Raw genomic sequence first — 22,318 nt, 5'->3', positions numbered from 1 at the left:
AAAACTGCTGCGATCTGTGATTTTTTTTTTTTTAAATCTACTGTGAAAAGTTTGAGAATGTCTCCTGAATTCCCATGTTAAGTCCACATTTGTTCACTGCTCTGGTCCATAGTCTGTGTGTTGTTCCAAACAGACGGAGTCCCTCTGCTCGGAGTCTGACAGAATGAGACTAGAGTGAGTGTTTGTGCTGGACACCGAGACGTTCTGGACTCATGCATGTGTGCTCTTATGTGTTTAAGATTTAGATCATGAAAGAAAAGAGACAGAGATGAGAGAGGAGGAGAAAGAGGCAAGAGGTGAAGGACAAAAGAAATGATAGTGAGTTTTTATACTGGACATTGAAACGTACTGGACTTCTGCTTGTGTGCTCTCATGTGTTTAGGATTTAGATCATGAAGGAAAAGAGAGGGAGAGGAGGAGAGAGTAACCTTGCAGTGGTCGGCCCGATCACAGAGCTTCTATGTCAGGGGGAGAGAGTTCCAGGTCCATCCAAGCTCCAGGCCGTAGGGGGTAACGGTACACAAACACAAAAATCACGATTTGGTACGTACTTCAGATTTGAGGTCATGGTTCAGTACGTACTTCGGTTTTGAGGTCATGGTCCGGTACGTACTTTGGTTTTGAGGTCATGGTTCGGTACGTACTTTGGTTTTGAGGTCATGGTCAGTACGTACTTTGGTTTTGAGGTCATGGTTTGGTACGTACTTTGGTTTTGAGGTCATGGTTCGGTATGTACTTTGGTTTTGAGGTCATGGTCTGGTAAGTTTGGTTTTGAGGTCATGGTCTGGTAAGTACTTTGGTTTTGAGGTCATGGTTCGGTATGTATTACGGTTTTGAGGTCATGGTCCAGTACGTACTTCGGTTTTGAGGTCATGGTCCGGTACGTATTACGGTTTTGAGGTCATGTTTCGGTACGTGCTTCGGTTTTGAGGTCATGTTTCGGTACGTGCTTCGGTTTTGAGGTCATGTTTCGGTACGTACTTCGGTTTTGAGGTCATGGTCTGGTACGTACTTCGGTTTTGAGGTCATGGTTTGGTACGTACTACGGTTTTGAGGTCATGGTTTGGTACGTACTTCAGTACAGTACGGGAACAAAATGCGAAACGATTTGCTTGTTGTTTATTTCTGTGTTTATTAAACCAACAAAATAAAAATACATAAAAAATAAAATAAAATTAATGCAAAGTGCTGCTTGTTAATATTAATAAGTTCAATAAAATATTGTACAAATGTATGAAATATTATTAAAAAAAAATAATTCCTTGTAAACAGCAAACAAAACTTTTCCAAAACTAAAGCGGCAGCACTAACAGTTTCAGGGTGAACTTTTATTTAATCTTCATTTTTTGGGGGTGGGGGCTGTTGGCGAAAAGGCGAAAGTGAGGACTGGGCACGATGACCATAGTTTTGCGAGGATTGTGCAAATTTACTCGAGCACAGCCCTGCACCGAACCGAGTGTCCTATATTGAGACTGTGACTCTTGTTTTGGTTTTACCTGAGTTGGATACATCATTTGATTGGCTAAAAAGTCACTGGTGGGTGGGCACTTCGGAGCTCGAGGCGTTCTGCTGCAAGTCCCTCCTTTTTTTTCAGTGAGAGTCATTCAAGATGGAGTTCAGAATTCAGAGTGATACACTGTGCCAGGAGAGAGACGAGGACAGAATGAGACTCGAGTGAGTGTTTGTACTGGACACTGAGACATACTGGGCTTTTGCATGTGCACTTATGTGTTTAGGATTTAGACCATCAGGGAAAAGAGAGAGAGCAGAGAGTGAGGGAGGAGGAGGAGGAGGAGGAGGAGGACAGAATGGGACTAGTGTGAGTGTTTGTACTGGACACTGAGGCGTACGCTACTGGACTTACGCACATGTGCTCTTATGTGTTTAGGATTTAGACCATCAGGGAAAAGAGAGAGAGAAGGAGAGACACAAGAAGAGGAGAGAGAGAGAAGACAGAATGAGACTAGTGTGAATGTTTGTACTGGACACTGGCCACGTTTACATGATGTTTTTTAATTCCAAATTAATTGTTCTGAATTAAAGAGTTTGGAATTAAAATATTCTCCTTCGAGTTTACATAGAAATAATAATTCTGAATTGAGGTTTACATGGAAAACACATTAAATTTCTTCTTATTAAATTCTGCTCAGTGTCTGGGGGTGGGGCAGGTTCTGATTGGACAGAGACATGAACGTATTTACATCGACCGGAAGAAAACACACACTTCAGCTGCTACCGGATTTCTGTCATTTCGGTTTGTCGATGTGCACAGACACAAACATGATCCCAACTTTTTCCGCAGTGGTTCCGATGATAATTGTGCAGCAGCTGGAGAATTCTCTCATCACACTGTACGTCTGTCAGCTGAGTCAGCGCTGAGTCACTCTGTTATAACTAAACAGCTGTCAGCTGTTTAGTTATAACAGAGTGAATAGGCCTAATTTTTAATTATAACAGAGTGAACAGGCCTAGTGTTTGGTTATAACAGAGTGAATAGGCCTAGTGTTTGGTTATAACAGAGTGAATAGGCCTAGTGTTTGGTTATAACAGAGTGAATAGGCTAGTGTTTGGTTATAACAGAGTGAATAGGCCTAGTGTTTGGTTATAACAGAGTGAATAGGCCTAGTGTTTAGTTATAACAGAGTGAATAGGCCTAGTGTTTGGTTATAACAGAGTGAACAGGCCTATTTTTTTTTTAGTTATAACAGAGTGAATAGGCCTATTTTTTTTAGTTATAACTGAGTGAATAGGCCTAGTGTTTGGTTATAACAGAGTGAATAGGCCTAGTGTTTAGTTATAACAGAGTGAATAGGCCTAGTGTTTAGTTATAACAGAGTGAATAGGCCTAGTGTTTGGTTATAACAGAGTGAATAGGCTTAGTGTTACGTTATAACAGAGTGAATAGGCCTAGTGTTTAGTTATAACAGAGTGAATAGGCCCATTGTTTGGTTATAACAGAGTGAATAGGCCCAGTGTTCAGTTATAACAGTGGAGCTGAAGGTGTGTGCAGATAGAGTCTTTTCTTTGTTTGGTGTTTCAGTCCCAGTGGTTCTGGAGCAGCTCATAATTCATCGGGAACACACAGATCTACAACATCTCCTGAGAGAAGAGGGGCATGCTGGGAGATTAGGCTCACAAAACTTCTCCTCCTACTCATCCCTCTCTCCACTTGTTTCTCTCTATATACTTAGATCGTCCTCTTTTTCCTTCTCTCTGTTCCCAGTCTCTCCCGTCTCTCTCTTCTCTTCATTTCTCCCTCTACTCCTCTCGTTTCTCCTCTTTTTCTACTCTCTCTTTCTTCAATCCACCCCCTCTCTTCGTCCTTGGATTCTCCTCACCTCTACCCTATACTCTTCCTTTCTCGCTCTTCATCCTGCTCTCTTTTTCCCCTCTCCTTATTCTTTCCTCCATTCTCTCCCAGTCTCTTCCTCAACTCTCTCGTTCCTCCTTCACTCTCTCCCTTCTCTCCTCTTTTTTGCTTTCTCCTCTTCTGTCTTCTCCTCTCACACACATTTTCTTGCTCTCTCCTTTTTTTCTTATCCTTTTCTATCTATCCCCTTTCCTTCCCTCTTCCTCCTCTCTACTTCTCTCTTACGCCTTTTTTCTTTTTCTCTCCTTGTTCCACTCTGTCCTTCTCCCTCTTTCACACTTCTCACCCCTCTCTCTACTCCTCTGCTCTTTCTCTTTCCTCTGTCTTAGTTTTTATTTTGCTGTTTTGTTCATAAATAAATTTCTATTCCTAATGTGGAACTTGAATCCAAGTTCGGCCCTATGACTGCAAGCTTCTGTGAGCTTCATTTGACTGGAGCCGAATGCTACGGGTGACGTCACACTCGCGTAGTCCAGGTTTTTTTTACCGTCTAAGGTCCAGTACAAACAGTTCTCTCTCTTGACCTCCTGTCTCACTTTTTCCTTTCTCGTTGTCTTCTCCCTTTCTGTCTTTTCCCCACTTCAGTGCAGACTAGTGATGTTTGTCGTTTGTTGATGACGTGTAGGTGGTTGTTCAGACTGAAGTCGCACGTCAAAAGATCGGATATGTATCGTATATGTAAGTGGCCTGGGTTGCAACTGAAAAAATCTGTGCCGTTCTGACTGTCATTAAAAAATCAGATACAGGAGCATAGAGGCGAAAAAGTCAGATTTGGGTCACTTCAGGTTAGGGATGCCAAGCTCCCTGAAAAATAAATAAGGGACACCTCATTGGCAGAGCCGATGTTTCAAGGTATTCAGTGAAGAAAAAATATTGGAATTAATTTTTGTACTACTAATATATATATTTTTTTTTTCAATATTTTTTATTCAGTGAGTAATAAACACTACACTAGTAATAATTTCTAGATCATTGTTGTAAACTTGGACTGATATTTCTTGGGAAACAAAGGGTTAATATAATGGAATGGAAATGGACCAATCACAATTCTTCTTCCAATGGTATCTGGGTAAATCAGTGACTCCCCCCAAAAAACACGCTGGACGCCCTATTTTGACACTTCGGAGACGTCTGAAAGAAGGAGAAGAAAGAGAAAGACCCGAGAACTGGAGCTTGGAGCCCACGGCCGGGGCGAAGCTCGAAGCCAAGCAACCTTGACCAGTGAGATGATGAGTGGGGTGTGTGCTGTCAGTTCATATGTCACAGAGCAGGAGAGACTGAGAATATGTTTACTGTAAATTCTCTTATAAAGCGCCATTCCATTGATTACACAGTGTTTCTGATTCTCGCGGTAATACAGGACAAAGTGCGTCCCTTTTCAGTTCTATATAGGATGCATACTTTTGTTTCTGAATACAGGATGATTCTGTTTTTTAAGGGATGGTTGGCAACCCTACTTCAGGTTGCAGTCTGAACTAGGGATGGGCATGATTAGTCGATTAATCGATAATTGATCATTAAGAATTTCATCGATTACGTTCATTTTAATCGACAAACAGAATGTAGGTTGCTGTGCGTAGCGTGTGACCAAACAGGTCTGTACATGTAGCTCTCTGTGCATCAGAAGGAGCGAGACACAAACAGTGGGTCAGTCTGCAACGTACCGAAGCGCAAAGGTGTATTTAACGATGACTTGTACAAGAAATTCCACACTTTCCGTTGCGTTCGGGACAAGTGTGAGTCCATGTGCAGAGTGAACAAAGCAGCACATATGTTTCGGTGTCCAGTGGGAAAAAGATATGCCAGGTGAGAGTAGCGCGATGTCGATGACGAGTCCCCACCTCCCGCCCCCCGTACAGTGTCCTGGTTTTGACAAACGCAAATATGGTCACACTAACCTGTATTCCACTGAGTCGTGTTGCATCAGCGCACAAGAGCAGTTTTTTTTTTCTTTGTTTAGTTTATGCAAATTAGCCATGTGGTTTTAAGTTTTGTTTCTGTGAGAGTTGTGCAAAACTGAATTAAACACATTCTAATGTCAAACGGGCTGATGTGGCTCTAGAGTGGTTACAGTTTATATGTCGTAAAGTTGAATTTATGTATGCAGATTAGTAGTGCAGATAGTAATAATATTGATGATAAATTTTTATATAAAAAAACGTTAATGATTAATCGATAATCGATCGTTAATTCTCCCGACGATCGATTAACAAATTTAATCAAATGCCCATCCCTAGTCTGAATGTAGTGTAGAAGTGTATTTTTAACTTTGCTATAAAGACAGTGAACCTTGCATACAGCTTGGGACATTCAGTTTAGTTCAGGTCTGTGTACATTGTGATGCCTTTGAGTTTATAGCGGGAAAATGACTCAAATTTGCACGGCTAGTTGGCTTGAGGGACGTAATTTGGACACTCCTGGGCTAAACTGAATATTACCCACAATAAAATCAAATAGACTCTCTTTGTCTACTCTAGATGATGAACCAACTGTACTGCAGCTACTGTTTCAAGCCTAATTTAATCTTAAAATGGCCTCAGGCAGAATGCGCTAGGAAACCTTTTAGCATTTTACCCTTTTCACCCTTTAGCCTTATGGGTCGTGCGTGTGACCTACAAACCCATTCTGCTCAAGTTCATCTGCATTTCCCATCACATCTTCATCCGGTTCCATCGCACGCAACAGAAACAAAGCACTAGATCCTTTCTGGATACAAGTGCGGCGCTAAAACGCACGTCAGCGTCGTTAGCGGGGAGAGAGCTAGCTTAGCGTGTGGCACAGATCCGGCCGCGTGTGCGTCTGTGGTGATTTTGTTTAATCGCTGTGACAGGGGAGCAGTTAACCCGGCTCTAATCACGGCGAACACATTGAAGCGTGAGATTTTAGCGACTTAAACATGTCAGAGGAGTTAGCATGTGTGCCACTGAAGCGTGCTAAGCTAACGTCGTGGCGGATGGGGAGAGGGTTAGCGGGAGCTTTGGGAATCGTTTTAAATATGTCATGAGAGAGGACAAAGGAAATCCAGTTTAAACAAAAGCATTCATTTACTTAAACCCAGTTAAGTAACACATTTGTTCTACATCGGGTTTGCATGCTAGTGCTCTCATGGCTGGTCCATGCACATTTTCTTCATGTCAAAGACTTAACTTATACATGGACTTAAACTGAAGATTATACAAGTCTAATATTTTACATGTATTTACTAGTTTGACCGCATTTTCAAACTCAAAAACTGGGACACCTCCTGGTTTATGGTGCTTGGTTATAATAAAACTGTGAAACTAGTGCTTAATTAAGAAAAACTGTTCTGCCCCCGGCCCATTTTTTCAACATGTAAATCAGTAAATTTTTGGTTTCATATCATCGCAGCATTTTATAAGCCGATAATATTTAATACAGATGGGGGGAGCTAAAGTAAATACAGATAAAACGTAGGTTGTTGTTGTAAAATAGAAAGTCAACAGGTTTAATAACAAGTAGAAAAAAAAAATGACATTAATGCTTTGTGAATATACTTTTTGGATATTATATTTTTAATAAAGTTTTATAAATCTTCCAATATTTGTTTTAGATTCATACCAATAAAAAAAATTATCATTTTAATTTTAATATTGAAATTGTAGGCTAAATAATATATTCAGCCATTAGATTTAAATATTTTCACAGAATTATGACATGATTTACAGCCTTAACCAGAACATATTGATTTATTCATTCATTGTCCTCATGGATGAGGAGAGGGTTAGCAGGAGCTGTGGGATTTGCTTTAAATAATGTAGGTTTTTGTTGTAAAATAGCAAGTCAAATATTTGTGAATTAATGTTTTGGAAATTTCATGATAAAGTACAATGTAATCAATAGTAAGTTTTAGTAAGTTTTTATTTATATAGTGCTTTTCACAGACACATGTCACAAAGACACTTTACAGAGCATTATTCATTCCACACTCAGTGGTGGTAAACTACTATTGTAGCCACAGCTGCCCTGGGGCAGACTCAAGGAAGCGCAGCTGCCAGTCTGCACCATCGGTCCCTCCAACCACTCACACACACACCACTTTTATACTCGGCAATGTGGGTGAAGTGCTTAGCCTAAGAGCACAACAACATTTTTTTTGCCACTGGCGCCCTCCTGTGGAACCTAGGACTGTGCAAAATATCAATATATTGTTTCATTTAATGTGATGATACAGTTTTGATATCGTGGGCTGCTGTCTCGATATATCACTAAGACTGTTTTTTGGTATATTTTACAAAATTATTTTGTTACAGAGCTCCAGTTTTTTGTGTGTTTTTTGGAAGAAAACTTGTTTTTGTGACACATTTGACATTTTCACTGTTTTGGTTCAAATGTTTGTGTTTCATAAGAACTTGGCACAAGAAGTGGTTTAACAAACTTTAAGTATCACAGCCATGATTTAGCTTTTATTTTTTATTGTATCATATTGAATCGATTTGAAATATATCGTATCAAACCGAAAGTGCACTCTACAGAGATATGTATCATATCATGGACTATGTATCGAGTTATGCATCATATCATGGACTATGTACAGAGATATGTATCATATCATGGACTATGTATCGAGTTATGCATCATATCGGCAACTTCTTAATGATACGCAGCCCTAGTGGCACCTGATTTTCCCAGAGGTCTCCCATCCAAGTACTGACCAGGTCTGGTCCTGCTGAACTTCTGAGATCTGACGAGATCAGGCTTTGACAATAGGAAAAACTGACTCTTGTTTCACCATCACATTCTAGAAGCTGAAAACCACCAATAGTCACATTTTCTTCGTGTTTTGGTCATTTTTAAAGCAGCTTTTCTAAATTTTACTTTTTAAAAAAATGTCAATTTATGCCTTGCTTTTGGCAGGTGTCAAACTGGTCAAAAACATCTGGGACATTTCTTGTATTAAACTGGGACAAATCAGTGGTTTTGGATAAATCTGCTGGGACAGGGGACACGGGGCTCAAAAGTAGAAGTGTCCCGGGTAAATAGGGACACCTGGTCACCCTAGTATTTACTGAAGATTGACGACATATAAATCCGACAAGCTAATTCTGAATTGTACCAATCACAACATCAGAAAAAATATCCAATATTCCCAAAAAAAGCAAGCATGAGCCTTGAGGCCTAAATATAGAAAATATAGCCTAACAATCCAATATAAGGAAAAAAAGTTACAGGCTTAACATACAATTTGAATTATTTGTGTTTAGTGGTAGTAGTTTGTGTTTATTAGTTTCAAGGAGGTCTCTTATCAGATTTGTATATTGTATTTTATTTGTATAAAGAAGTGGACTAATTATTCAATTTATTTACAAGTATGAGATATTTTGATAATTTTTCTTCTCAAATTGTCCTCACTACGCAGCTAGAATGTTCCACAGTATGACATTAAACCTCTTTGTCTTGCGTTTATTCCAGTACAGGTGTTTTTATAGCTCAAAAACACCTTGAGAAACCTGCATTCTCATTGTTTTATTCAAAGTTTGTCCTCAACACATCATGACATTGTTAGGTTTTTTTAAGTCATTTTCTTTTAGACATCGATGCGTTAAAACAAAACACCACACATTATCCCCTCCAGTCCCAGCGGCCATTCCTGTGTCCTATTTGACCAAACTCCTCTTCGATCGTCCACTTAGCTTCTGCCTTAAATAGAAACCTTTCTCTTACTCATATAATCTCACATACATATCCACACATCCACACATCCAGAGCCACAAGAGGCCGTCGCAGACCGATCGATACCCAGTTATGAGGCTCCTCTCTGGGCTAGCGCGGGTCGATCCGCCGCCTTAATCACATCTCTCTCTCTCTAAGGCTTTGGGGGAAAAAACACAGCGCATTTTCCTGGAAGAGCGGAGCCGATGCGCGATTACTGGGGTCAGGGGTGGCCTAATTGAAAGTATAGTCCGCTGCTCGTGGTTATTATGGGCTGTCGGTGAGTTTATTTGCCAGTTGTTAGCGCGTGGGGCACTTTATAAAGACAAACAAGAGCAGATAGTGAGGGCTGAGGAGGGGCTTGTTCACATGCAGTCACAGAGGGTCAATAACATGGCAGCTGGAGATGTCTGCTCTGCTAACGCTCTGGAACTGTGCGGGAATATACACTTATACACTATCAGATAATGTACTGCAGATTAAAGGCCTGGACCATACGCTGTACACACAAGTGGACTGAGGACGCACTTTGAATGACTTCGTGTGCACTTTGAATGACTTTGTGTTCGAATTGTGTTGTACAAATAAAAGTTAGAGTGTCACCCATAGTCCAGCTCCAGTCAAATGAAGCTCACGAGGCTAGGCAGTTATGTGGTGAATTTGGAGCCGTGTTATGCCGGGTGTACACTGTGTGATATTTTCTGTCATGTCACTCAGCCCCAGCTTAAACTGTATGACCAAATCACAGGGTTTAAAAGTTCACACCTCACGAGTCATGTTCTCACACTGAACGGACCGATGCTCTTATACGACCTGCCTGCACACACTGTGCGACCACATAACGACCGGAGTTGTTGTTCCAGAAGTAGAAAACCACAAAGAAGAAAACCACAGAATTAGAAAACCACAGACGTGCGGAGACACAATGCTGATCCAGGTAAAAAACAGACGTGCTGCCTTTGGCAATTTGTGCCATTCTCTGTGCAGACAAGCCCAAAAAGAAGAGGCGACACATATGGTCAAAGAAATGTCTGTCTAGACGTGGGCAGTATGGGTTGTCAGTTCTTCAGAGGGAACTGGAGGTAAGTAGCATCAGGATTTTCACCAAACTTGTATTCTGTGTTGCGCGATTAGCTGCTCCTCCATGTCCTGTGTCCAAGACACTCGCCAGCACCATCGTCCTCCACAACCTCATATCCTGCTTCTGCTTCTGTGTCCGAGTATGCTCATCTGACAAATTCTGGCAAATCGGCTCATGGAACTTCTTCAACAGAGCAAAACCCTCATGGAGGCGACTGGATTTCGAACAAGTTTAATTTTCTTGCGACCTATGAATGCCGATCTGTATACAATAGTCGCACAAGTGAACGCCCGGCTTTAGACATTCTGACTGCGAGTATCAGAGCATGGAGCGGGTGCTTAGCAACGCTGTGAGTCAAACCTGTTGCTGGAGCCAGAGGGAGCGACCTCAACGAAATAAGATGCCTGATTTGTCTGTTATTAAAGTTCAGATCTTGATTTATGGACAAAATAGTGAAATAAAAGCTCCAGGATCATGTAGAGCAGGTTAATATGGTTGTTTTTAAAAAGAGAGAGGCTTTATTGATCTCAAGGGAAATTCAAGTTTTGTTGCAGCAAACCAAAAACTAAAAAACTAAATGAGAAGTCTGATAGCAGCAGTTACAGCAGTTGTGGCCATACCAGCTTGTCAAAGCCTCATCCCGTCAGATCTCAGAAGCAGGGCCGGGCCTGGTTAGTAAGACCAAGTTGTTGTTTTGCAAGTCACAAGTAAGTCTCAAGTCTTTGACCTCAAGTCTGAGTCAAATACAGGCAAGTCCAAGTCGACTCTCGAGTCACTAAGCCATAAGTCCAAGTCAAGTCCAAGTGGTCTGCTTTGAGCTTCAAGTCATTTCAAGTCTTTAAACCAAATTCTAAAAATCTAGTAATATAGCTTAGAGTTTTGCAATTTATATTAATTTTAAACTAAATTGTACTTAAATAGGAATATTTATATAAGAGCTGTATAAATGCAGAATTATTTCCTTTTTAAATGTCTTGACAAGAGTGCAAATTATTACGGTCAGAACAGAAAGAGTTAAGATTTATGAGCTCTTAATTTAAGCGTCCATTTGTTAACTAGTCTAAGACTCAAGTCACAGGCCTCAAGTCCAAGTCGAGTCCTAAGTCTTTGTCTATTTTATCAAGTCAAGTCTCAAGTCCTAAAAATAGTGACTCAAGTCTGACTTGAGTCCAAGTCACAACTTGCAAATCCCATCTCTGCTGGGTAATATTTGGATGGGAGACACTGGGAATAGCAGGTGTCACAGGGGGGCGTCATTGTGTCATTGTGTCCTTAGACAACACACTTCACCCACATTGCCTGGTATGAAAGTGGTGTGTGTGTCTGTGAGTGAGAGATGGTGGTGGTTGGAGGGACCGATGGCGCAGATTGGCAGCCTCGCTTCTGCATCTTCCATCATAGTATCTTACCACCACTGAGTGTGGAGTGAATGAATAATGCTCTGTAATGTATCTTTGAGTGTCCAGAAATGCGCTGTATAAAACTGATGCATTATTATTCATCATTATATTATTATAACAGAGAGACGGGTGTATTTTCAATACAAAGTGAACTGGAGTCAGTGGAGCCGGAAGAGTGCCCATCTTCACTTCCTATTTGGAATGCGGCGGCTCACAGGTTTTAGGCATTATACAGCAAAGGGCAAAAAAGTTGAACTCAATTTTTTTTTGTTTATTTTTGTCCAAACTTTTGACTGGTGCTGTTACATCCGTACATGTTTTGTTTCTTTTTTCTTACCACTTTCTACATTTTAGATACATATAGAAGACAGCAAACATATGAAACAAGATATATGGAACTATTTACTACAGAAAAAATATATTTAATATATTTTCTTAATATATTTCAACAAAGTAAAGGGGGGCCAAATTGAGGATTTGAACATAAAATATAAAAAATATATATATTTAGTAGAGTCATTTAACTTTTTTTTCTTTGCTGCATAATTCGATACATCTTACTTCATATATTTGATCTCTTCTGCATGTATATCAAATGTTGAAAGTACAAGCACATAGGAAAACCTAAACTTTGTACTATAGTAGTGTATATCACATCACAAGCTGAAAGCTCCAAATGAACAGAAGCCGTCTCCTAAACAAACATAATACTGGGGTTGCATCTTAAGCAGTTGGCTCAGACTCCATTAAAGCGCTCACAATGGGCCTGGCGTTTGTGCATTCGTCTCCTGTATGCGCGTCTTGTTTTGTGTTGTCGACCTTGCAAACTCCAGAGAACCGGATCAAAGCGTAAAAACGGCAAATCTAAGGCGCGTTCCCAAAGCGCTGGCCCCATCATAGAGCCCCTTCTCTGGGACGGTTTTTGTGTCCGCGGCCCTATCTCCACAACACACGCACACGCTAACGAAGACAAGAACAATACCTCCGCAAAGAGAAAAGACGGGAAAATGCTGAGGCTGAGTGAGTAAACAGACGGGGCTCTTGGGGTTACGGAATAATGGCTGAAATGTAACTTCTTAAACAAGAGCGTTTGAAATCTTAATCCGAACTTAATCTGATCTTGTATTGTGTTGATTCTAAGCGTTGTGTCCCTGCAGGGCTGCCGTACAAAACTCACCAGTGGAGCCAGAGCTATTCATCAACTTCATATTTTTAAGAGGGGCTGTTATGCAAAATTATTTCTTTTTAGCTTTTTTAAAAAAATGCACTTTCTTCATCAAAACCATGCCGGAAGACGTTTCAGATGTCATCCATGCATGTTTGAGTAATCTAGCAATTTCTCCCGGATCCTATTCAAACTCTACTGCTGTAGATTCTGTCCAAAGCTCCGCCCACAAGCCTACGTCACCCATGCTCCCACACAACAATATACACAATATACACAAACATGATACACAAACATATACACAAATATACACAAATATACACAAACATACACAAAATATACACAAATATACACAAACATGATACAAAACAACCACTAGCAACCACTTCACAAACCTGATGCAGTAGAATCCATGTATCATTTGTTCATTCATTTTTCAATATAAAAACAAAAATAAGAAAATGAAAAACAATTTTCTTCATTATTTGTCTCCAAAACCAAAATGAAAAAATGGTCAATGATTCTTTTTTTTTTTTTTTCATTTTTCAGTTAACCGCAATTTCCTGTTTCTGTGACTTAAACTGTGATGCCGGACTTTTGCGCCGCATACAGACTAAAGCAGGACTGAACCTGGACAGGACTAAAACAGGTCTAAACTGGTTTCAGTCCTGGTCTGGTCTGGTCCTGGTCTCAGTTCTGGTCTGGTCCCCGCCTCAGTCCTGGTCTTAGTCCTGGTCTCAGTCCTGGTCCTTGTCCCAGACTCAGTCCTGGTCTGGTCTTGGTTTAAGTCCTGGTCTTAGTCTCGGTCTGGTTCTGGTCTGGTCCCGGACCTGGTTTAGTCCAGGTTCAGTTCAGGTTCAGTCCTGGTTCAGTTCGATATCGCAGTTTAAGTAACAGAAACAGGAAATGGCCGTTATCCGTTTTTTCTTTTTTTTTTTTCCATTATTCATTTAAACACAAAATCGAAAACTGAAAAAACAAATCATTATCTGTTGGGTTTTTTTTTTTTTTTTTTTTTTTTCATTTTGGTTTTGGAGACAAATAATGAAGAAAATAATAGTTTTTTAAATTTTCTTATTTTAGGTTTTATTTTGAAAAACAAATGAATGATACACGGATTCAGTAGTGTCATTATTCTGATTGTGTTGTGATAGCGTTCTGAAGGGGGAGTGACTTAGCGCGGAGAGCAAATGGAGGGCAGACTCAGAGTGTCAAAAATGAGACATGACGGTAAAGCATAAAAACCACTTAGGCCCTCATAGCCTATTGATTGACTCAGCTGGGGTCAAACTTATTTGTTAAAACTATTTTTCGTGTATGGTCCTTTACATTTTTGTGTATAAATTAAGTGGAGAGAGGACGCGTGTGCAGAGAGGGTGATGTCACACGCCGTCTTGGACCCATGTCAGAGCTGTCAAGGCCGTGAAACTAAGGCTACGTTCAGACTGCAGGGCTTAACGCTCAATTCCAAATTTTTTGTGAAAACCGATGTTTTTGCAAGGTTGTTCACATTTCCAATTAAACGTGACTTGTATGTGATCCCCTGTGTGAACGTTAAACGGCCCGAAAGTGTCCCGCATGTGCACTGGAGACACGACGACGTCAACCGCAGCGAGCGTGCTCTGTGTTTACGGAAGTTGTCCAAACATGGAGGCGAGCATTGAGCACCTGGAGATTTTAAAGTTAAAGAAGAATGAGGTTTTTGGCCGTGGTGTTTTGTGGGGCAGTGGCAGTGACGTCCGTTGAAAGACGAGCCAAGAGTGGTGAGTGGTGATGTGCTTCACTTCAGTGACACGGAGTTCATTAACAATTTTCGCCTACTTCAAGCGCAGAATAGTGACATTTGTGTCTTGTTGATAACGTGTAGGTCGGATGAATGCGCTTTGGCCGTTCAGACTGAAATCGCATGTCAAAAGATCAGATATGTATCGGTTTCAGGACCACATATCCAAGTGTCCTGGGTCGCCTGGTTTGAAAAAATCGGATCTGTGTCGTTCAGACTGTCATAAAAAGATCGGATACAGGTCACATAGGGGCCAAAAAATCGGATTTGTGTCACTTCGCTGCAGTCTGAACGCAGCCTAACTCTGTGGAATCTATCTCTTTTTTGGGTTCTTACTGTTTTCATACGTGTTGGATTATTATTTCCCCACGGGAGCTGCTGGCCTTGGGGAAGTTACTGAACCGGACTGAAAGTGTGAAAGCGCAGGTATCGTGAGTACAGCCACCAGCATTACAAACACTGTACTCACACACAGTTTACTACGGGGCGTGCGTAAAGCTTTGGGGACTTGATTTGGTGAACGTCTTACGAACTGTTTATTGTTTATTGTATGATCGTATTATGTTCGGTGATGTCGTAAACTGGGGTGCACTCGAGGACGGGGAGGTGTTTGTTTTGTTTTTTTTTCCCTTGGCCATTCATTCATTAACATCTGGCAATGCCTATAAAAAGCTGGATACTTTAGGCCAAAAGCACCTATTTGTATTTGATTATTTCCCCCTCGCTGATGAAGAGATCCTCCTGTGACCCTAAACTAGTAGTTGTCACTTTTTCAACTTCAAGAACAGGTGAACTGTTACAAAAGAAGGGAAAAAGTAGGGAAAAGGCTCAGAGAAGTCGATTTTACAGAATAGGTCTGCTTTAAGTTTCTATTTTCCAATTCAAAAGGTACAGCAGTTAGTTTTGTATTATTAATAGTTATGGCAATTATCCTAATCATTCTTGAAACCCGAGGACAGGCCGCATTGCCAAAATCTGGTCCAGACACAATGTTCTTTCCAGTGGCAAGCAGTCATTTATTATATTATTGCATTTATTTAGAAGTGTAAGACGTTTTGATCATTTTTCTTCTCAAATTGTTTTCACTGCGCAGCTAGAACCTTCTACAGTACGACATCCAACTTCTCTGTCTGCATTTTAATCCATTACATTACAAAAAGATCTTGAGAAACATGTGAGTGGGGTCCCTCTCCACAGATCTGACTCGTAGCTTGGCCATTTGCTCAGTTGCGGAACATACGGCATGACAACATCACGACAAAATGCTGCACAGAAAAAAAAAACCAAACATTTAAAACAAACAAATGCCCTACCAGTGGTCGTAAAAATAACGATAAAATCCTAAAACAATAAAAAAGAGGCTAAGAACAATAAAGGAAATAAAACCAGTTAAATAAATAAGAAAATAAATAAATGAATGAAATGATAAAAGATGCAGAGGAGCACACAACTCACACCGTGTTAAAAGCCAGAGACGAAAAGTAGGTAGACGAGACTTAAAACTCTCCACTGTGGGGTGTGTGTGTAGCTTTTTGATTTGGGGTGCGTCGCCTTCGTGTTTCTATGGAGATGTAATTTTTCTGCCAGGAAATGTTCCACAGTGTGACATTAATCAGATCTACTTTACATTTATTCAGTTACAGGTGGTTTTATAACTCAAAAGTACTTAGAAAAACAGTTGTTTTGACTGTGAGCGGGGTCGTCTCTCCACAGATCTGACCTGTAGCTTGGTATGGTTTGGACATAGAAAGATTTAATGCCATACTGTGAAACATTCTAGACAAAGCAATAACATATACATGGAGAAAGGTTACACAATCCACAAAAATATAAAATCAAGGGTGGGAAGTAACGAATTACATTTACTCATGTTACTGTAATTGAGTAGTTTTTATTTTAGTAATTTGTAATTTTTTTAAAGTACTTTTTGAAATAGGTCATTTTACTTTTACTCGAGTATATTTTAACGTAAGTTTACTTCATTACATTAGAACCCACCCTTGTTACTGAGTGAAGTCAGATTGATGGAGAAAAAAATTAAATGCAAAAAAAAAAACAATCTGCTGTAAATGAAAGTAAATTGCACGAGCTTGTACACGTGGCATTTTCACCATAGAATGTTCAGTCATTGTACATAAACGTCAGTCTATCTTGGATCAACTTGGATGATGCTGGTGCCGAGTCACAGATCGAGGTCGTCGTGGACAGTATTCAAGGAGAAAGTGCACTGAATAATACTCAAGAGGAAAGCAAAGGAAACACTTGGCCAAACCTTTAACAGCTATATGTGTTCAAACACAAAATAGGGAATAACATAATAATGCAATGCAAAATGTGCCTCCTCCGCCGGACAGAGCTGTCAGCTCTCAAAACCTCCACATCACATCTGCAAAAGCATGTGGTGCTTTTGCCTGTGTATCTCAAATGGTATATTTATCGTTAAAATCTTAATCTGTTATACAAAATGTGCCTTTAAAAAACAAATTTTATTTTCCATCCTGATCACAGAACGTTTCAAGTGAAGCAGCCTAGAGTAGAGGAAATGAATCACCTCATGTTTACAAATCGGCATCAAATAACTGAAAGTAACTAAGAAACTTTTACTCAAACTACATTTTAAGTGTACTTTAAAAGTACTTTTTTTACTTTTAACTCAAGTAGATTTTTAGATGGTTACATTTACTTGTGTAGGAATTAAGCAAAGTAAAGATAATTTTACTTAATTACAGTGTTCTTTTTCCACCTCTGCATAAAATTAATATTACACGTGCTGATCTCAAACAAATAATGATGAGAAGGTTCAACATTTGTGGATCAGAAGTTCCACATAAGTTCATCTAAAAACAGTGAATGTTCTGTAGAGTTATATAGGCCCCTGCTCTCCATCTGAAACGATCACATCATGAAATCTTAAAACATGAATGCATCTTACAGAGCGACATACAAATGTGTTATGAGACCCATGAGGAGCAGGAGTCCAGCCTGTGCTCAGATGAGAGTGTGATCTGTGTGTGATCTGGCTTGAACCTTATTGATTTGTGTGGAGCAGTGCACAGAGCCATTTTCTCACAACATTTGGGCCCAAAGCTCAAACATCCCTCAGGGGAAAAGCCAAGAAAAGCAAGAAAACTGCAATTTCTACACCCGCTCCAGCCTCTGTGCAGCACAATACAGCCAAGTCAAATATGTGATCCTGCAACTATGGCAACTCTCACAATCTGCCAGTGGTTTTGGCATTTTGCATTGATCTGTCTATACAATACAAAAAACAAGTTTGTTAATAATATGCAATGTCCACCAGGAGTGATTATTTTAATAGAAAGTTGTACCATATTTGTTCTTTTGGTTTCCATTTTGCATATATATTGTTCTCCAGTTTTGTTTTGTTTTCTTTTCTTTGTTTCGATTGACAATCACAGTTAGAAATAAATCTACTGAGATGTAAAGTGTGAATACCTCTAATAAAAGTCCCAGAATTCTCTAGTGACCCATAGAATAAGATGGAGATGGAGTTGACTTGAACCGCTACACCCAATATTCCAATCATCTTATTTTTGTTTTGCTTGTTTTAAAGTGTGTATGCTTTGGTTTGGTTATTTTTTATATTTGTCTGTTTTTTTTGTTTTGTTTTTTTTAATGCAAATGCTTTCCGCCATGTTTAAAAAGTTGTTATTCTCCCACATGACAAAACTGACCTGATGTGCTGTAGTTTCATTAGAAGGATTCACGCTGATTGTGTTGTGGTAGCGATCTGAAGGGGGGGTGACTTAACACTGAGAGCAGAGGGAGGGCAGACTCAGTGTGCCAAAAACGAAACTGAAACTTACAAAACATTTTAATCAGTTGTTTTTGGTGAATATCACAGTGAAATGTAACACGATACAGTTACTTCCTCCAAGAAGTAAAATGGCTCCTCTTTAATGTTTGTTTTGCAGTTAAGATTCCGACTCGGAGGACATACATCGACCCAGAGACTTGTGAGGACCTGATGCAGGCCGTCCACGCTTTTGCCAAAGAACTGGACAACTCCAGCATCAAGATCGAACGCATCGTACACACAGGTGAGGAGTAATACTGCATGTACACACAGGTGAGGAGTAATACTGCATGTACACACAGGTGAGGAGTAATACTGCATGTACACACAGGTGAGGAGTAATACTGCATGTACACACAGGTGAGGAGTAATACTGCATCATACACACAGGTGAGGAGTAATACTGCATGTACACAGGTGAGGAGCAGTACTGCATGTACACACAGTGAGGTAATACTGCATGTACACACAGGTGAGGAGCAGTACTGCATGTACACACAGGTGAGGAGCAGTACTGCATGTACACACAGGTGAGGAGCAGTACTGCATGTACACACAGGTGAGGAGCAGTACTGCATGTACACACAGGTGAGGGTACTGCAGGGAGGGACATTACACCAGAGACAGATCTAACCTTCAGGGGGCCCTAAGTGGAATCTGACATGGGGCCCTTCATCACTTCACTGCCACTCGGGGTCAAATAATTATTCACATGTCACAACATGAAGCACAACTGTCCACACCAGCACTAAATCTATCTGTAATACTCCCAACAGAACATGTTGAATATAACAGACATGTTTCTAGTGCAGTTAATATATTCCAATTGGCTAAAGTGTAATTACATTTATGGATTGTGTCACGTTATAAAATATTATGTGGAAGTGACACACACGCCCCTAAACACACTCTAGGATGGTCTATAAATGAATACTTTCAACACACTAGGCCTGTACTCATTATAAATATGATAGGCTGCCACACTGCCATGCAAACGTTCCCTCAGTTTCACTTGATGATCACATTATTTGTGTTCATTAAATGCAGGAAACTTAAAATAAATGTATGTCTGATTAGCATATGAATGTGTGTATAATATACATGCAAATGTACACATAGCCTACATTAACACAAAACTCATTCATTATGCACGAAGCGCACAAGCACATCTACAGCTTGTTCACGGGTCATTCTGTCGCCTGCAAAGGCAAAGCTTCTCTTCTTCACCGTAGTAACAACTCTGTGCAGTCTAAAAGGGCTCAAGTCTTGACGTGAGACAACAGACATACGTGAAATAAACTTACATCATGCTGTCCTCATGTTGTCCTTGTGTTGTCCTCGTGCTTTTGAATCCCATTAAAGGGACAGTCAGGAATTTTGGACATAGGGTGTCATTTCCTAGTGAGCCAAAGTGTTGGAGACGTGTGGAGACACTTTTTAAAATATTCCATCGGGTCCTTGTATTTGCAGAGGTCACTGGTGCTAGGCTAGTGCATGTCAATGGCCATAGTTCTCCTGCCACTAAAAACAGTCTTACCCACTCCACAAAACACCTGAAGAAAATCTATTATTACACCAGACCGTCGATGTGAATGTCTGTGTTGATAGAATAATGTTTGAAATAAAACTAACCTTGTATCACATGAATCATAGCATGTTGAGGAACTATTTTCTCAGCAGCAGCAGAATTTTACTTTGCCGGTAAGATCGGTAGTAGGTGATATCAGTCCGCTGCTGCCAAGCTTTCTATCGGGAAGTACAACTATGGATCTAAATTCTTCAAATGCAAGGTTGATTTTACTTCTAATGATGATTGTGATCAACACAGACATTTACATGGACAGTCTGGTGTAATAATAGATTTGTTTTGGGTGTTTTGTGGAGTGAGTAAGACTGTTTTTAGTGGCAGGATAAATATGGCCATTGACATGCACTAGCCTAGCACCAGTGACCTCTGCAAATACAAGGACCCGATGGAATATTTATAAAAGTGTCTCCACACGTCTCCAACACTCTGGTTCACTAGGAAATGATGCCCTATGTCCAAAATTCCTGACTGTCCCTTTAATGGGATACAACATATATAAGCATTTTGAGTTGATATTTCGCAATAATGTGAATGATGATATGACCAGATGCCCCGATTTACCAGGACAGTCCCAGTTTTGACTCCTGTGTCCCCTGTCAATACACGTTTATCCAAAACCAGTGATTTGTCCCAGTTTTATACAAGAAATGTCCCAGGTGTCCCTATTTTGACCAATCTGAATAGACGAGTTTCAGCTGACGTCATTGTTATTAAAAGCAGGCGTTGCATGCTGGGAAATATTTTGGTCGGAGGCAAGAAACACGGTAGCGTCAAACACAGTGTGTAACCTTGCGTATTTATCCCTGATAATGGTAAATTCCTGCTGCATTATCGGATGCACAATAGAAGCACGGAAGAAGGAAAATGTCTTTTTCGTATTCCGTTTCCATCGGTCTGAACACTCTTTTCAGTAGGTTCGTTCAAGCTGGTTTGTGGCTCTGAGTTATGGTGAGAAATTGTGGATTCTAAGTTAGATTCGGATGTGAAGAAGTACATGTGGTAATTTCATCCTAGGATTTATCAGAAACTGTTGCTACATCGCTACGGAATTGTTTGTTTTGTCTTTCGAAGTGATTCAGAAATGGTTTGAGCGTGACCTTGTTTTTCTGGTATTTGTGTCCCAAATTCAGTTGTGGTGTGTAGTCCGGATGATTGATTTAACAGAAATGCACAAACCTGTCAACAAATGGGCCCAACATACGCGGTCTGAACTTGTTGGAGTCCACGGTTTGCTCGGATCTTCTACGTTTGCTCTGCGGATGTTTGAAAGCCATTTAATTCACCGTGGGCGGTTCTTTTCACTCAGAATATGAAGAAGATATTTTCCTTCTTCCGTGCTTTTATTTGTGCATCCAATAATGCAGCAGGAATTTACCATTATCGGGGATAAATACGCGAGGTTACGCACTGTGTTTGACCGCTATCGTATTTCTTGCTGCCGACCCAAATATTTCCCAGCATGCAACACACGCTTTTGTCAACAATGAAACTCGCCTATTCTGCCAACAGTAAAGAAAGACATATTGTCATTTGTTATTGTCACATGAGTCAAGAATGGACAAAGTTACACTCTTTTCACAATTTTATTTACACTAAACATCCCCACCCAGTGTCACCCATGCTCACTATTATTATCTCCCACTTGCCTGACCAGCCTGTCCCTTCTACATTCTGTTTGAAACTAGAAGGGAGTCTAACATTACTTTAGTTCAGTAGAGATTGGAAATTCCATAGCTGAAATGATCCAAATGATTGATGATGATGTTTGAGAGTCAGCCGAAATCTGCAGGGTTTGTGTGTGAAACATGTGAATGAAACAAAACACAACTCCAGGTCTGGGTTATTCCACCTCAGTTTACCCCCAAAATTGCTATTTGAATGCTCACATTGTCCAGTTGCAAAGAAAATTGGTGTACGGGTAAGTCATAGCCAAGAAAGCCAAAATCTCAAATTTTAGCATAATCGGAGTGACAGTTGCTGAGATAACGCAATTTTTATTTTTATTTTTTTTTACTTTTTTGCATGGTTGCCAAATTTCAGATGGCATTTACTCAGCAACTACTGGTCTGATATCAAAAGTGAAGGTATCCCAGGAATGGGGAAATCATAAGATGGGGGTAAGTCAACTTCTAGGTAAATTTGTGTGGAAATAAAAAAGAAAACCCCTCCAGATTTTTTATATGCTGTAGTAGACATATAGGGCTACATTTTTTCTATTGGTGTCATTGAGGTCGGGTGTGTCCCTTATTGGCAGTCATTCATCTCAAAAGTACTCAAATGCAAAAATAAATACATTTTTGATTCCTTAAGATTTCCCCTTTCCAGATAAATCTTGGTTTTTAATATTGGACCAGTAGTTGCTGAGTAAATGCAATTTGAAATTCGGCGAATACGCAAAAAAGTGAAAAAATTCAATTGCGATATCTCAGAAACCGTTGGTCCAA

General features: G+C 40.1%; 1 protein-coding gene across 1 annotated transcript in view; it reads left to right on the top strand.

Moving 5' to 3' along the window:
* The window catches only part of LOC110157791 (ephrin type-A receptor 7-like), a 358,749-nt gene that overhangs the window by 292,642 nt on the left and 43,789 nt on the right, over positions 1–22,318 (top strand). The window contains exon 10 of the mRNA XM_055157155.1: positions 18,405–18,530. Within this exon, the coding sequence (XP_055013130.1) occupies positions 18,405–18,530 (126 nt within the window). The remainder of the gene's footprint in view (positions 1–18,404; positions 18,531–22,318) is intronic.

Source organism: Boleophthalmus pectinirostris, unplaced genomic scaffold (assembly GCF_026225935.1).
Source record: "Boleophthalmus pectinirostris isolate CB_2022bp ecotype Guang Dong unplaced genomic scaffold, ASM2622593v1 HiC_scaffold_21, whole genome shotgun sequence".
NCBI classification, from domain to species: Eukaryota; Metazoa; Chordata; class Actinopteri; order Gobiiformes; family Gobiidae; genus Boleophthalmus; species Boleophthalmus pectinirostris.
This window is presented reverse-complemented; position numbering and strand designations above follow the sequence as displayed.